Source organism: Prunus avium, chromosome 6 (assembly GCF_965620075.1).
Source record: "Prunus avium chromosome 6, drPruAviu1.hap1.1, whole genome shotgun sequence".
Taxonomy (NCBI): Eukaryota; Viridiplantae; Streptophyta; class Magnoliopsida; order Rosales; family Rosaceae; genus Prunus; species Prunus avium.
Genome location: NC_142289.1, coordinates 36,230,077 through 36,246,201, shown reverse-complemented (window position 1 = coordinate 36,246,201; position 16,125 = coordinate 36,230,077). Strand labels below are relative to the sequence as shown.

General features: G+C 40.5%; 3 protein-coding genes across 3 annotated transcripts; all 3 read left to right on the top strand.

The window, feature by feature from the left end:
- The first annotated feature begins 214 nt into the window (after positions 1-214).
- Positions 215-2,710, top strand: RPT2 (Phototropic-responsive NPH3 family protein). The gene is made up of 5 exons (XM_021951198.2): positions 215-372; positions 459-528; positions 688-1,065; positions 1,154-1,879; positions 1,982-2,710. Exons 1-5 carry the CDS (start codon positions 311-313, stop codon positions 2,498-2,500), a joined length of 1,755 nt encoding a protein of 584 aa, XP_021806890.1. The 5' UTR covers positions 215-310; the 3' UTR covers positions 2,501-2,710.
- Positions 2,711-3,944: 1,234 nt separating this feature from the next.
- On the top strand, positions 3,945-9,791 carry LOC148294126 (uncharacterized). Its single transcript, XM_088254733.1, has 2 exons — positions 3,945-5,631; positions 5,731-9,791. Exons 1-2 carry the CDS (start codon positions 3,945-3,947, stop codon positions 9,789-9,791), a joined length of 5,748 nt encoding a protein of 1,915 aa, XP_088110859.1.
- Positions 9,792-11,460: 1,669 nt separating this feature from the next.
- RPT3 (regulatory particle triple-A ATPase 3) lies at positions 11,461-15,831 on the top strand. The gene is made up of 6 exons (XM_021951138.2): positions 11,461-12,069; positions 13,406-13,636; positions 13,881-14,039; positions 14,227-14,379; positions 14,802-14,885; positions 15,367-15,831. Exons 1-6 carry the CDS (start codon positions 11,569-11,571, stop codon positions 15,499-15,501), a joined length of 1,263 nt encoding a protein of 420 aa, XP_021806830.1. The 5' UTR covers positions 11,461-11,568; the 3' UTR covers positions 15,502-15,831.
- The last annotated feature ends 294 nt before the right edge of the window (positions 15,832-16,125 follow it).

Below are 16,125 nucleotides of genomic sequence, written 5' to 3'. Positions count from 1 at the left end.
TCCTATTGTGAAAATTGTGATAGAATAGAAGGGTCCAAATGGAGCCAAATGAAAGTAACGTAGAAAGGGGAAACTATACCCTAAAAAGAAAAAAAGGCCAGGCTTAGTCGTTGTATAACAAAAGATAAGACTCAACTCATGCATCAATATTTGATTATATCCCACTCGCTCGATCTTATCTAGAAATCATGGTAAATAAAGCTCTTATATAACACAGACGTGACACTATTTCTTATTTATAAGACACCTTATATTTCTTCCTTATAAACTCTCTCTACAGCAACACCAAGCTCTCCCTCATCCCCCTCCCATGGCTTCCTCTCTCAAGGGTAACAGCAGACTCTCCACTGCCATGGAGCGCACTGGCCAATGGTACAACAACAAATCAACACTCTATATGAACATAATTAACAAATCTCTCATCATCATTATGTGTTTAATACTTTCTTTTTGTATAGGATTTTCTCTCAAGATATCCCTTCAGATGTTCTGGTTGAAGTTGGAGAAGCCAATTTCTCTCTACACAAGGTACTAATTTCTAGAGTGAATTCAAATTTCTCTGCTCAAACTTCTTCGTCTATGTTTTCTGTGTTGATATTGTGGTTTTACGCTATTTTCGCTCAATTTCGTGTGCATGCATGATTATGATTAATTAATTATACGAAACTCACGTTATCTCTGTTGCAGTTCATGCTTGTGGCGAAGAGCAACCACATAAGGAAGCTGGTTTTAGAGTCAACAGAGCCAGACCTGACGAGAATCAACCTCTCCGACATTCCGGGAGGCCCCGAGACGTTCGAGAAGGCGGCCAAGTTCTGTTACGGCGTCAACTTCGAAATCACAGTCCAAAATGTCGCCGCTTTGCGCTGCGCCGCAGAGTACCTGGATATGACCGATAACTACTGCGACAACAACCTCACTGGCCGCACCGAAGATTTCTTGACTCAGGTCGCTCTGTCAAGCCTCTCCGGTGCCATTGTCGTGCTCAAGTCGTGCGAAGAGCTTCTCCCCATAGCCGAGGACCTCAAGATCGTTAAGAGATGCGTGGATGTTGCTACTTCCAAGGTGCTTAATTGTGCTTAAATCACTCATCATCACTTGCTTCAATTCTCGAGATAATTCGGTTAATTATGTGATTAATTGTTCATTATAGGCCTCAATTGAAGCGAATTTTCCAAGTCGAACGCCAACGAATTGGTGGACACAGGAATTGGCCATTTTGGACATTGAATTCTTCGGCAGATTCATCACTGCGATGAAGCTGCGCGGAGCGAAATCGTTAATCGTAGCCAGCGCGATCATAACGTACGCCGAGAAATGGCTCCGAGATCTCGTCCGAGACCACTCCGGTACCGGCGCGAACTCGGCCATTTCGGACGACTCTGATCTCCGAATCCGGCAACGCGAGCTTCTGGAAGCGATCGTTTCTCTCTTGTCGTCCGAGAAAGCGGCGCTGCCGATAAACTTCCTCTGCTGCCTTCTCAGATCTGCTACCTTCATCAAGGCCTCCAGCGCGTGCAAGACCGAGCTGGAGAAGCGGATCTCGGTGATATTGGAGCACGTGACCGTCGACGACCTCCTGGTGCTGTCGTTCACCTACGACGGCGAGAGGCTCTTCGATCTCGAGAGCGTGAGGAAGATCATCTCCGGGTTCGTGGAGAAGGAGAAGAGCGTCGCTGTCTTCAACGCCGGCGATTTCAGAGAGGTTTGCTCGGCGGCCATGGTCAGAGTCGCGAAGACTGTCGACGCGTATCTCGGCGAGATCGCCACGTGTGTTGATCTCAGCATCTCCAAGTTCAACGGCATCGCCAACCTCGTCCCTAAAGGCGCCCGTAAAGTGGACGACGATCTCTATCGCGCCGTTGATATTTACTTGAAGGTAGTTCACTAATTACGAATTAATTCACTTTTAATCGCGTTAATTAAATAAAATCCAAAAAGTGTTGAATTAACTGTGATTAATTAATTAATGATGTTGCAGGCTCATCCGAACCTTGACGAGATAGAGAGGGAGAAGGTGTGCAGTGTAATGGACGCCTTGAAGTTGTCGTACGACGCGAGAGTGCACGCTTCGCAGAACAAACGACTTCCCGTGCAAATCGTACTGCATGCGTTGTATTACGATCAGCTGAAGCTGAGGAGCGGGGTGGACGAAAGCGACATGATGCAGGACGCCGTAACGACGAGGAGTCAGGTGCAGCAGGACGTGTCGTTGGCGAGGGAGAACGAGTCGTTGAGAACGGAGCTGTTGAGGATGAAGATGTACATTTCGGACATGCAGAAAAGTGGGCCTGCTGCAAAAGGTGGTTTAGGCGCCGCGACGACGTCGTCTGGGAAAGGAGGTGGTGGGCCCAGGAAGGCCACGTTCTTTTCGTCGGTGTCGAAGAAATTGGGGAAGTTGAATCCGTTTAAGCAAGGGTCCAAGGACACATCGAATATTATTATGGATGAGGGTGTGGACATTACCAAGCCTAGAAGGAGAAGGTTTTCAATCTCTTAATTAATTAGGGTTTTGCTGTTGTCTTTGGACTTTTGTGTTGGTGTTAATTATTGTTTTCTTCTTAATTTTGGACCCTTGCTCGAATTGTAATGTTCATGTATATATATTATATGATTGGAAGAATTGCTTGAATTATATTTCTAGTCAACAGAAGTTGTACCAAGTTATTAGTGCTGGTGTGTAATTAAATTATTATTTTGATTTTGATGAGGGAAATGTGTAAGTGCATGGATGAATGTGAAGTATGCATGTTCATGAATGGAAAGGAAAAACAATTGATACCAATAACGAATTTATCCATTGAAAGGGTCATCATGTTAATATGGATAAAACAAGAAGTTAGTCAATGACCACTAAGCATGGATTTTATGTGGGTGGGGATCTCTTATAAATTATAAATAATAAAAAATTCAAACTCATAATACATACAAAAAATAGTATCACATATATCAAGAATTATATTACTTATTGGTTGCAATCATAATTGTCCTCGACAAATGAATAGACAAATACATACTAAGCAGGGAAAATTGCAAGAAATAGACAAATACATACTTGGAGTTGAGTAGCGATTTAGCAAATATCTTTAAAGCTTTTCCCCCATTAAACTCAATAGAAACAAAAACAAAAGCAAAAATTCACAAATTAAGGACCCATTTGATAACCATTTTAATTTTAGTTTTTCATTTTCATTTTTTGTGCTAAAGTACATAGGAAAAAAGAGGGAGAATGAAAGTGAGAGTGAGAGTGAAGATGGAATTGAGAGGGAAGAATGGGAGGGAGGGAGTAACAAAAGTGAAAATAAAAACTAAAAACTAAAATCTATTTGAAATTGTTTTCACTTTTGTTACTTTTCCCTCCCATCCTCCTCTCTCATCCTCTCTCTCAATCTCATCTTCACTCTCATCCTCACTCTCATTTTGTTCTATACTCTAGAAACTAAAATTGAAATTGTTATGAAACGGACCCTAAGAAAAACCATAAATAAAGAGTAATATAATATGAAGTTTAGAGAAAAACTCAAAAACCTAGTTCTAAGAGGAGTGGTAATTTCTATTGCATACACCAAGAAAAGAGGGGTGAAAAAGACTAATTTTAAGGTTTGTGTAAAAAAGGTAATGTAATTTTAATAGTTACATTAAACTTTTTGGTAATGGGCTTGCAAGTCTTGGAGGAGAACGTGGGTTTTCACTAGGGGGCCACATGTGGGTACAATATAAAAATACCATATTCATATTGGTTATCCAATTGATGTTGGGAGAATGTGAAACGTAAAGTATTTGAAATAGTATACATATAAAAATACATAATAGTATAGTACTTTTAAAATAATAAAAAAGCACTGGGCCAGACAGTCTCTCTCTTCGTTGGCTTCATCGACTGAGAGCTGCCAATTTCGGTGGCTTCTCAGCCATTTTGGCTGCTCTTCGTGCTAATCTAAACCATGGCTGAAGGATCTCCTGGGGTTTTCATAAAACATCCTCGCTTCTCTAAGCGGATACGATCGTCGGAGGAGCTTAGCTCGGAATGCGAAGTCGAGCCTATTCCGATGGTTGATTCATCCCCCGAAACTGTCCCACTAGCACCTGTGCCCCTGTTTGTGGGATCTGGGAGCTTCCGTGACAAACTCATGAATCAAGTAAATTTGGCCAAGAATATGGGTATTGCTGTGGACTCCTTGGATGCAGATTATGAGGAGCTTACGGATAATGATGATGTGGTGACGTCACGTGGGGATCGAGGACCAAGCATCCAATTTTCTGAACGTGCGATGAATAGACTCTGCCAACCATGGAAAAACGCTCTAATCATCAAGCTTTTGGGTAGGTCTCATACCTATAATTATCTTCGTGACCGGTTGCAACAAAAGTGGAGTCTCAAGGGTGGTTGGAAATTGATTGATTTAGTGAATGACTATTTTGTGGTCAAATTTGATTTGGAAGACGATCTGAACTTTGTGCTTACTGAGGGTCCTTGGATTATTGCTGGACAGTACTTGACTCTCCAGAAATGGCGACCTGGTTTCTGCCCTGCAACAGCTCATATAACCCGTATGGCTGTGTGGATTCGAGTGTCTGCAATTCAACTGGAGTGCTTTGATGTATGGGCTCTTAAAAGAATTGGAAATCTGCTGGGTAAGCTTCTTAAGATTGATGCTCTCACTACTAGTCAAAATAGGGGTAAATTTGCTAGATTGTGTGTGGAGCTTGATTTGACTAAGCCTCTGGATGCTTTTGTCCAGATTAATCAAACTTGGTATAATGTTGAATATGAAGGGTTGCCAGATATCTGTTATCTCTGTGGGCTTTATGGACACAAACGTGAGAACTGTACTTTGAATGTGAAGCATTCTACAGAGGGGAATGGGAAAGCTTGTACTGGCTCTCAGTTGGAACAAACGGATTCGGTTGCTGTTATGGAAAAGGAAAATGTTGATAATGATGTGGAGCATTTACGGGGCCCGTGGATGAACGTCCCTTCTAGGAGGAAGCCTAAAATTGGGTCTAAAGGGCTGAATGGGCAGGGTAATGGTTTGAACCCTCAAGCATCTCGGTTTGATGCTCTGAGAAAGGTTGGAGATGATTTTGGGCATGACGTTGTGGAAGGTGGTGGTGTCTTTTTGCCTCGAGCTCAGGTTGGTGCTCATGATACTACTGGGCCAAGTGGGAAGGTGTGGACTAAGTCGAAAAATTCTAAAGTTGGGGCTAGACCTGTTTTACAAGATATCTCAAATATGAGAGTAAATTTGAGCTCTTCAGGGGCAACTGTTAAGCCAAGCATGTTGGGTGATAAGGGTGATAATTTGGTTGGGCCTTTGAATAAAGGCAAAGGGGTGTTTGATGAAAGGAGGGACTCTCACGGGGAATCTATGAATGATCAATTGGTTGATTGGCTAGGGGGTCAAATTTTGCCAAAGGATAAAGGTGTGTATATATTTGGACACCAACCACCAAATATTACAACTGAGAATGGTAAGCAAGCAGATGAGCGGGAGCCTGATGTGGATAATGCCTCTATGGACTCTGCTATGACAAATGGTTTCTGCCCTGTGGAAGGAATGGACCTTTCTGAAGATCAAGCTCACGCTGAGGGTGAGATAGATGCTAATCATACCTCCAAGTCTGCTGGAGGTAAGACCGTTGACTCTTGATTTCTAGGGTGAGCCTCTGGGTGAACCATCTCCTTTATATTTTTTATGGATATTCTATGTTGGAATGTTCGTGGTGCAGCCTGCACAAAGTTCAAATTTAATATGATGGAATTAATTAAGCTGCATCATATGGATCTTCTTTTTGTCTGTGAGCCTAGGATTGGTGGGAGCAAGGCTCTTAATATAATCAAATCCTTAGGGTTTTCTGGTTGTGAGGTGGTGGATCCTATTGGTTTTTCTGGTGGTATGTGGCTGCTCTGGAATGAAAATAGAATTCGGGTGGAGATTATTGGTACTTCTGATCAAACCATATCTGCTTGCGTCTCCTGGCATGGTCAACAGCCTTGGTTGTTTTCTGGTGTTTATGCTAACCCTTGTTATGCTAAAAGGGAGAAGTTGTGGGAATACCTGGATTTTATGGCTAGCTGTCACAAGATGCCTTGGCTCCTTGCTGGTGATTTTAATGAAATGCTCAATGTAGATGACAAGGTTGGAGGATCTCATTTATGTAGACTCAAAGGGTTCAAGAAGTGGTTTGATGATCATAGTATGGTTGATTTAGGCTATTCGGGGCCTAAATTTACTTGGAGCAATAAAAGAATCTTTGAAAGACTGGATAGAGCTGTGTGTAATACTCAATGGAGGCAAACCTTTGCTGATGCTTTTGTTCAGCATCTGCCAAGGACCAAGTCTGATCATTGCCCCATTAAAATTAGTCTCAAATCTCGAATGGTTTCCTGTCCTAACAGTAGACCTTTTAGATTTGAGGCCATGTGGTTGAAGCATGAGCAATTTCAAAATTTTGTGATTCCAAAGTGGGAACAAGGGGCTGGGTCGGCTCTGCATAAATCTTGGGATTTGGTGGAACCTCTTAAGCAGTGGAATGTGGCTGTTTTTGGGCATTTAAAGCAAAGAAAAGTGAAGCTTCTAGCTCGGCTCAATGGTATTCAAAAGGTGCTGCATCACAGGTCTAATAGATCTCTCAGTCAGTTGGAAGAATCTCTTGTTACAGAGTATAATGCCGTTCTTGAGCAGGAGGCCTTATTTTGGCAACAGAAATCAAGGATAAAATGGCTTCAAGAAGGTGACCGTAATACTAAGTTCTTTCATCTAACCACCATTGTTAGAAGAAGGAAAAATAGGATTGAAAAGCTGAAAAATGATAATGATTTGTGGGTAGAGGAGGCTGAAGGTTTAAAAGAGCTTGCTGTGAATTATTTTCTAGGCCTCTTCTCTATGACTCCCAGGGATCACAGTGGGCTATCCATGCCTAATCTGTTTCCCAGTATCAATGATGTTGATTTGAATGGTCTGGTGGCTCGTGTTGATATTAGTGAAGTCAAGGAAAGTCTCTTCAATATAGGTGGTCTCAAAGCCCCTGGAGTGGATGGGTTTCCTGCTTGCTTCTACCAAAATCAGTGGAATATGTGTGGTAATGACATTTATGACCTGGTTTCTCAAGCTTTCAGGGAGCGTCACATTCTCAAAGGTTTGAATGCTACTCTCATCACTCTAGTTCCTAAATTGGCTAACCCTGTTTCTATGATGCACTTTCGCCCTATTAGCCTTTGCTGCACTCTTTATAAAGTGATTTCTAAAGTGATTGTTGCTAGGCTGAGGCCTATTCTGCCTAAGCTAATCAGTCCCCATCAGGTGAGTTTTGTTCCCGGTAGACATATTACAGATAATATCCTCATTGCCCAAGAGATTATGTTTAAATTTCGGAGTACTAAGGGGAAAAAAAAGTTTATGGCTTGGAAGATTGATTTATCTAAAGCCTATGATCGGTTCAGTTGGAATTTTATCGAGGTAGTTCTTCATGAAATAGGTTTGCCTACTACCTTGATTCAGTTGATCATGCAGTGTGTTTCTTCTGTCACCTATCAAGTCTGTGTGAATGGGGAGCTCACTTCGACTTTTACTCCGTCCAATGGTATTAGACAGGGTGACCCACTCTCACCTTATCTTTTTGTTCTTTGCATTGAAAAGCTCTCACACCTCATTGTGGAGGCTGTGGGAAAGAATATATGGAAACCGGTGAAAGCTTCCCAAGCTGGGCCTGCTGTATCCCACTTATTTTTTGCTGATGACCTAATTCTCTTTGCTGAAGCTAGTACTCACCAAGCAAGAATAATGAAGAATTGCTTGGACCTCTTCTGTAAAGCTTCTGGTCAGATTGTCAACTTTGAAAAGTCTGCAATATACTGCTCCCCTAATATTAGCAAAGAAATGGCTGCTAATATTAGTAGTATATGTGGTTCTCCTCTCACTTCGAACCTAGGCAATTACTTGGGGATGCCTATGTTACACTCTAGGGTAACTAAGGCTACTTATAGCAATCTTGTGGACAAAATGCATGCCAGGCTGGCTTCTTGGAAAAGTAAGGTTCTCTCTACAGCTGGAAGGGCTACTCTAATTCAAGCTGTCACTTCAGCTATACCAATTTATGCAATGCAAACCTCTAAACTCCCTATGAGCACTTGTGAGGATTTGGATAAAGTGAATCGCAATTTTTTTTGGGGAGGCAGTGCGAAGAAGCATAAGATCCACTTGTGCCAGTGGGACCTTGTTTGTAAACCCAAAAGTAAGGGAGGGTTGGGTTTGAAGAAAACTCATGATATGAATCAAGCTCTACTAGCTAAAGTTGGCTGGAGGTTATTGAGGAAGGATGAGGGGTTATGGGCCCAAATTTTTGAAAAGAAGTATTTTAAGAGCCATTCCTTTTGTGAGCCTAATTTGGCCCCAAAACAAAATTGTTCTCCTACTTGGAAGGGGATTATGTTTGGTGCTCAACTGCTTGACAAAGGATTATCTTGGAGACTCGGGAAAGGCGACAAGGTTAAGTTTTGGAGAGATAAATGGATCAGTGATATACCTTTGATGCAGACAGTGGACCTTGCTCCTGATCTCAATTTGAATTCCCTTGTTTCTGATTTTTTTGTGAATGGTTGGTGGGATGTGGAGAAGTTGAGGAGTGTTCTCCCTGAGGAATGGGTCGAAAAAGTTACTGGTTGTTCAGCTGATTTTCAGGGATTATTGGAGGATTGCCGGATCTGGAAACCTACTTCTAATGGGTTATTCTCTGTCAAGTCTGCTTACAGCTTGCTTTTTCAGGAGGCAGATTGGCTAAACCCTTGGTGGAGAGTTCTATGGAAGCTTCGAATCCCTCCCAAACTCCAAGTTTTCTTGTGGCTGGTTTTTCAGGGGAAAATTCTCTCCAATGAGCAGCGAGTTCGAAGGCATCTCACTGGAAACGGTGCCTGCGATTACTGTAAGTGGCCTATTGAATCTACCTTGCACATCTTAAGAGATTGTTCTAGAGCAAGAAAGGTATGGAATCTATTTATGAACTCTACGCATGCTAGACCTTTTTTCCAATCTGATTTTCACCCTTGGCTATTAAGCAATTTGTGTTCCAAGGCTCACTTTGCTCAGATTCCATGGAGAATTATGTTTATTTTCATTTGCTGGTATATTTGGAAATGGAGAAATGACTTTATTTTTAAAGATAATACTGACTTGCCTTTCAATCCCAAAGATTTTATCTTTACTGCTGCAAAGGATTGGTTTCAAGCCATTGCTGGTAATAATAGGGGAGCTAATAAGGTGCAAGTGTTGTTGGCTTGGGTTCCTCCTGAAATTGGTGTGATCAAGTTAAATGTCGATGGATCTCGCATGAACAGTACTGGTGCCATTGGTGCTGGAGGTGTCTTGAGGGATCATTTGGGTCAGTGGATTGGTGGATTTGCTGTCAACTCAGGCCAGGGAGAAGTTCTTGAAGCTGAGTTGTGGGGGCTATTTTTTGGGATGAACTTGGCTGTTGAGAAAAAAGTAGAGGATATTGTTATTGAGATGGATTCTGAGACTGCGGTGCTTCTTGTTCAGAGTAAGATTTTGAATGCTTGTCATCCTAATGCAGGGCTGATTAGTAGCTGTAAAAGACTTATGAACTTGTTTCGAAGGATCAAGCTTCAACATATCTATAGAGAGATGAATGATGTAGCTGACGGGTTGGCTACTTGGAGTCACAATTTGGATCTAGGCTGTTACTATCTTGAGGAGAGCCCTGCTTGGCTTGATTTTTTATTGCTTAATGATTCTTTGGGAACTGTTAAGTCCCGCCTGATTAGTTCTAGTTAGTTGCTGTGTTGGTGCTTGGGGTTTCCCCCCTTTTTCTTCATAAAAAAAAAAAAATAAAAATAAAAAAACTTGATTAGAGACCCGAGACCACATTGGTCCTAATGTGGCTCTATGCCTAATGTGAATGCGTGAGTCCTGAAAAGTGTACATCATAATGGAATTTTTCATGAACGAGTACGAATCTATTGTCTTCACATCTCATTATGTATTTGTTTGACATGTATCCTTCATTTTGGGGTTATTTTTTTAATTATTATTCTTCATTTTCAAATGTAGACCCCCTGAGGTTTGATATAATTACAGTCAGAGCTCAAATGTTTCATTTTACCATCACACCCCCTATTTTTAACATATGGTAGGATTAGTGAACAGTCATGGGGCAAGACCGTCTTTTCACCAACACCTATGGCATCAACTCGCCCACCCCCTCCTTGTCTCGTCATAATTTGTTTAACTAATTAGGGGTGGACATTGAGACCAGAAAATTGAAACAAACTGGATTAGAAAAACTAGTAAAAAACTGGGCTTATAAAAAAGTCAACAAATTTTTTTTTATAAAAAGGGGATCGGACCAGTTTTGCATCTCCAAAAACCTAAATCAGATCAGTTGTGTTTCTATCTATATATATAAAGCAAAAGGCAGAGAATGGTGAAACATTCAAAATACCAGAAAATGCCCTTAGTTAATGCAAACATTAAGAATTGAAATTATTAATTAAATGAGGATAATATGGTAAATTCACACTTTTTCATATTAAAAAAATTTAAAATTAAAAGAAAAATCAGATAATGGATCCTATTTTTATAGAATACAACTACCGATTATCTTTTTTAATTCTAAAATAAATTTAAAATTTTCTAAAAAAAACTATCTCACAAGCGCGTGCGAAGATGCTAGTATATATAATAATAATTTTATTTAAACATCTCATACAACACAATTTCAAAGCCCACACACCTTTTTTTTATTTACTTTTTACTCTCTTTCTTTATATTTCCCATTTTCTTCTCTACTTCTCCTCTCCTCCCTCTCCAACTTCTTTTATTTTATTTTATTTCATTTCTATCTTCTATGTGTTTTATTATTATTTATAAATAACATAAATAAAATAAAACCGGTTTAAAACCAGAAATTGGTGCGGTTACTACACCACTGGTTTTTCATTTTGGCTAAAACCGAACCGCACCGTAAAATAATTCTAGTTCTAGGGAGAAACCGCACCGCGCCCACCGACATAGCCAACTCCCCTCCCCTCCAACCACAACTGCCACCAACTCCTCCTCCTCCCCCCACCATCACCACCAACTCTCTCTCTTCCCCCACCCTTGGTCATCAACCCCAAGCATCATCATAAAGCCAGATGCATTGCTTCCAAACAACATTCTGTGACTATGATAAGATGGGCTTTCAATTTTATATTTAAAGAGGTGTTTAAAAGGTTTTTAACAAATGGGCCAGGCCACAAGGAACTTGATGTGTCCATATCTTAAAACAATTTGGGTTCGTTTAAGAGCCCAATTTTTTGCATTTCAAATCACTCTCTGATTTGGATTTGGATTTCCTTGCCCAAATTTAAGTGAAGGGGGCAGTGACGCAACAAAAGCAGCACGACGTCGTTTTCGTAAAACTGGCAGCTACGGTATAAATAACCACAACCATATTAGCCGAGTCGGAATTGAACTTTCGTAAGCCCCACTCTATCTCTCCTCGCTCGTCTTCTCCACCTGAGCGAACGAAAAAGAATCGAAGCAAAGCGACCTAACTCTCAGAACCACAATGGCAGGCTCCGCCATGGTGTTGGACCCGAAACCCTTACCGGAGCCACCGGCTTCGTTCCCCTCCATTAGATCGGACCTCCAGGCTTCGTCGGAGCAGCACCAGGCCTCCGACGAGGACGATCTCTACAGCCGCCTCAAATCCCTTCAGCGGCAACTCGAGTTCATCGACATCCAGGAGGAGTATGTCAAGGACGAGCAGAAGAACCTGAAGCGCGAGCTCCTTCGTGCCCAAGAAGAGGTCAAGAGGATCCAGTCGGTGCCTCTCGTCATCGGCCAGTTTATGGAGATGGTCGATCAGAACAATGGGATTGTGGGCTCCACCACTGGCTCCAATTACTATGTTAGGATTCTCAGCACCATTAATCGGGAGCTTCTCAAGCCTTCTGCTTCGGTCGCCTTGCATCGCCACTCCAATGCCCTTGTCGACGTTCTGCCTCCGGAGGCCGACTCCAGCATTTCGCTCCTCAGCCAGTCTGAGAAGCCCGACGTCACCTATTCTGTAAGTTACGCTCAATTAATTTGATTAGGGTTATGAAATTTAGGGTTTTTCATGTGTTTCGCTATCTTTCAAGAAACGGTCAATTGGAGTCAATAGACTGCTGTTAGGGTTTTGGGTTTGAGGAATTTAACGGTGTTGAGTGCCATGTGCTTCTTGAGGAGAAGCGTGGCTATAAATTGAACCATTCTGAAAAACTTGTCTTACTGGAGTCATATGATTGTTTTGAGAGTTAATTATCTTTGTTCAATGGTCTTGATGTTAGGAGAAATGGAGTTTAGCCCAAAATTTTACCCGTTGCTCAAGTTTTAAGATTGAGAGCTAACTAAATGTATGGACATTATGCTCAACTACTATTGCCTTTACATCCCTAATTATGGATATTTAGGATTTAGAGAGTGTTTTAAAGTAAAATTCGATAGTGGTTCTTTTCCTCACTTGTGAATTTCTGATTTCTAGGTTTCTTATATTGAGCTGGACTGCATATTATATGAATGATCCTATTTGACGGTTATCAAGCTTCTAACTAGGAAACACGTTTATTTTTCTGTTCTAATTTATTGTTCCTTTATTGGAAAGCAGTGGTAATTATTGTTGTCTAAGCTAGTTAGAGCTACAGCTTGTTTCTCAGGATCAACCAATTTGGTTTTGCTCTTGGTTTTAGGGGTTTGTTAGTCAATCCAACCCAACCGGAATGCTATGAAATGTAATATGCATAGATTTTTAAACGAATTTTATGTAATTTTATCATTGGGACATGTAACTTCAAGTATTGGCCCAACCCCACCCTGATTTCGATGTTTAATGGTTGATGTATATTGCCTGTTACAACTATTTTCTTAAATTCACAATTGGGCATCCAATAATCGAATTTACCCAAGAACAACACTAATATAATAGTTTGAAGAGCATGGTCGTCAGACTGGCACATCACACATTTATGTTACTTATATTGTATTTGATAGTCACACCTACATTAGTATTTGATCAAAAGAGAATTATGTAGAAAAGGAAAAAGAATCAAAGAAATGCAGTACTGAGCTGGAATAATGTGGGTTGGCTTGGTTCATATAATCAAGTAGTAGACTAGTACTATGGTTGGGTTGAGGTCCCAATTGACTAAGAACGAACTAAACCAATCTAAGTTGTCTCCATGTAATAGAAGCAGCTTTCTGTACCAAATGCAGAGTCAAGTTGGCTGTTTGGTGAAGTTTTTATACATTTGACTAATCTGTTTGGCATTGCACTACTCTGAGCTAAAAAGCCATAGGTAGATTGGATCTTTTCATCATATAATAATGTCAATGCCTTATTTCTTTAATTTGTGTTGGTGTGTTAGGATATTGGAGGATGCGATATTCAGAAGCAAGAAATCCGTGAAGCAGTAGAACTGCCACTTACTCACCATGAGTTATACAAACAGATTGGAATAGACCCTCCACGTGGTGTATTGCTCTATGGTCCACCTGGAACTGGTAAAACCATGTTAGCAAAGGCTGTTGCTAATCATACAACTGCTGCCTTCATTAGAGTTGTTGGTTCAGAATTTGTTCAGAAGTATTTGGGTGAGGTAAGATTTTCAGTTAGATTCATTTCTTTTATTTTTTGTACATAATTTTATTTTTTACATTCCACATATCCTATTATTTTTCGGAATAACAAATTCGGTCAGGCTAGTGTTGCAAGTGGATTGCAAGTACTTATTTTTTCCGGTTTTGGTGGTTTCCTGTTGCCTGACTCTCTGGGTTTGGATTTATTGACTGACTTTAGAAACATTATGATCACTTATTCTTATTTTTGTTTTGTATATCTAGGGTCCACGAATGGTTCGTGATGTTTTCCGTCTTGCCAAGGAGAATGCACCTGCAATCATTTTTATTGACGAGGTGGATGCTATTGCTACTGCTAGGTTTGATGCTCAAACTGGAGCTGACAGAGAAGTACAGAGAATCCTTATGGAGCTCCTCAATCAGGTAGGAATGCATATTTTGATCTTATTGGGTGAACTAAAATCGTAGTTCAACCAGAACTCAGACCTGCAATGCATCGATTTAGGGTTGGAGAAGATATTTCTGTAAATGAAAAAAGATAAACCCTGCAATACATTCCTTTATTTGTTGCCAATTATCTTAGTTGATTTGGGATTCATGTTTTTTGCAGATGGATGGTTTTGACCAGACAGTAAATGTTAAGGTCATAATGGCGACTAATCGAGCAGACACATTGGATCCTGCACTTCTGCGTCCTGGAAGGCTTGATCGGAAGATTGAATTTCCTTTGCCTGATAGGAGGCAGAAAAGACTTGTTTTTCAGGTAAGTAACATTCAGAAAGCATCTTTCAATGAATCATTTATTTTTTGTAAAATGTTATTTGTAAGCTGTGAGGTATTCCTTCATTCTCGTCATCATAAGATTTGTAACTTCCTCTGTCCATGCCATGTCATCCGTGTTAATGGATTTGTTACTTCCCTGTATGCTCCTTGTTGACAAAACCTGCCATCAGCTCCTTATATCTTCAGTTGTGGACAGCACAGGGGTTGGGCACCCCAAAGCACACTCTATCTGAGTTTATCCTGTGCATCCTGTGTCTACCTCCTAGAGTGTTAAGTTATTATATGTTTTTTACATGAGCTTTGTTATTATCTTTTCTCTTGTAATCATGATGTCTTACTCTTGTCCACTTTTAGCGAGCTGTTACAAGTAATTTAATGTCAACTTCCCTGCTTGTACTGCAGGTTTGCACTGCTAAAATGAACCTGGGTGATGAGGTGGACTTGGAAGATTATGTCTCTCGGCCAGATAAAATCAGTGCTGCTGAGGTGAGACATGAATTTTGTTTCAGTTCTGCTACCAGAAGCTAAATCTTTTTGCTGTTATGTTTACATCTTCTCTATGCTTTAATTTAAATGTTTAATTTATTTTTGGGGGGTGGGGGGCTTAAGTGTTAAAATATCTTTACAAATGCAAATCCAGTGCTTTTTCGTCTTTGTCTGAAGTTCTTGGTGAATCATGACATCTTATTTAGAACATTCATGGCATTAGGCTGATAGGTGTTTTATATGGGATGAATCCATATGCCAGGATTGGAGATGGTTGTCAATTGGTTGGATTTAGAAACTATTTATGTTTGCTAACTGGGAACGGATAGGGGATGTAAATAATGCCTTCATCTATAGTATCATATATTTTCTGTCTGCAGCTGTAAAGATGCTGAGGCTTTGCTGGTGGGTCTCATATTTTAATTTTTTTATATTAAAATTGATCATATACTAACAGTTACAACTGGATGGGTACGTACAGATTTCAGCTATATGTCAAGAAGCAGGAATGCATGCAGTTCGCAAGAACCGGTACGTCATACTCCCGAAGGACTTTGAGAAGGGTTACCAAATCAATGTGAAGAAGCCCGACACTGACTTTGAATTCTACAAATGATCGGTGCTTGAAGCTCATATGATAATACCGTTGCTCAGGTTGCTGAAGGTCATTATCACGAAAGCCGCATCTGGAGATATGGTTTCTTTGAACAATTATGTAGCTCAATGGAGGGGTTGTCTGTTAGGACATTCCAAGTTAATGCGGTGATGTATGATGCTGAGCCATGAAATGGTTTTATTTTCTAAAGATATCTTTCTTCTTGTCTTTTAAATTTCTGGATGCGTTTTAGTTGGAGACTTGTTTAGGGAAAATGTAACAAAGTATACTGAAATTACTTTTCATTGTTACTGTTTGTAGTGATGCACAATTTGCTCGCTTGTTCCTTCCTATTGTGTTTCCCGCTTTCTCAGAGCAGTTGCTTTACATATAAAGTTTGCCACATTCTCAAGTTTTCTGTCCATGACCTCTGGCCCATTGGGCCATTATCGTGGACACCAATTTGAAGCACGACTGAATTCATAAAACAAAAGAAGGGATTTAATTAAGGCTTTGTTGTTTCGTCTTCCATATTGATGAAAGTGATTTTCTGATCTATATTGATTCAGATCGTATTATCCTTATAGGTCCATCCAATTCCATCATTTGTGTGTTTATGTCTCCCTTCTCGTACTTTGAAATTAT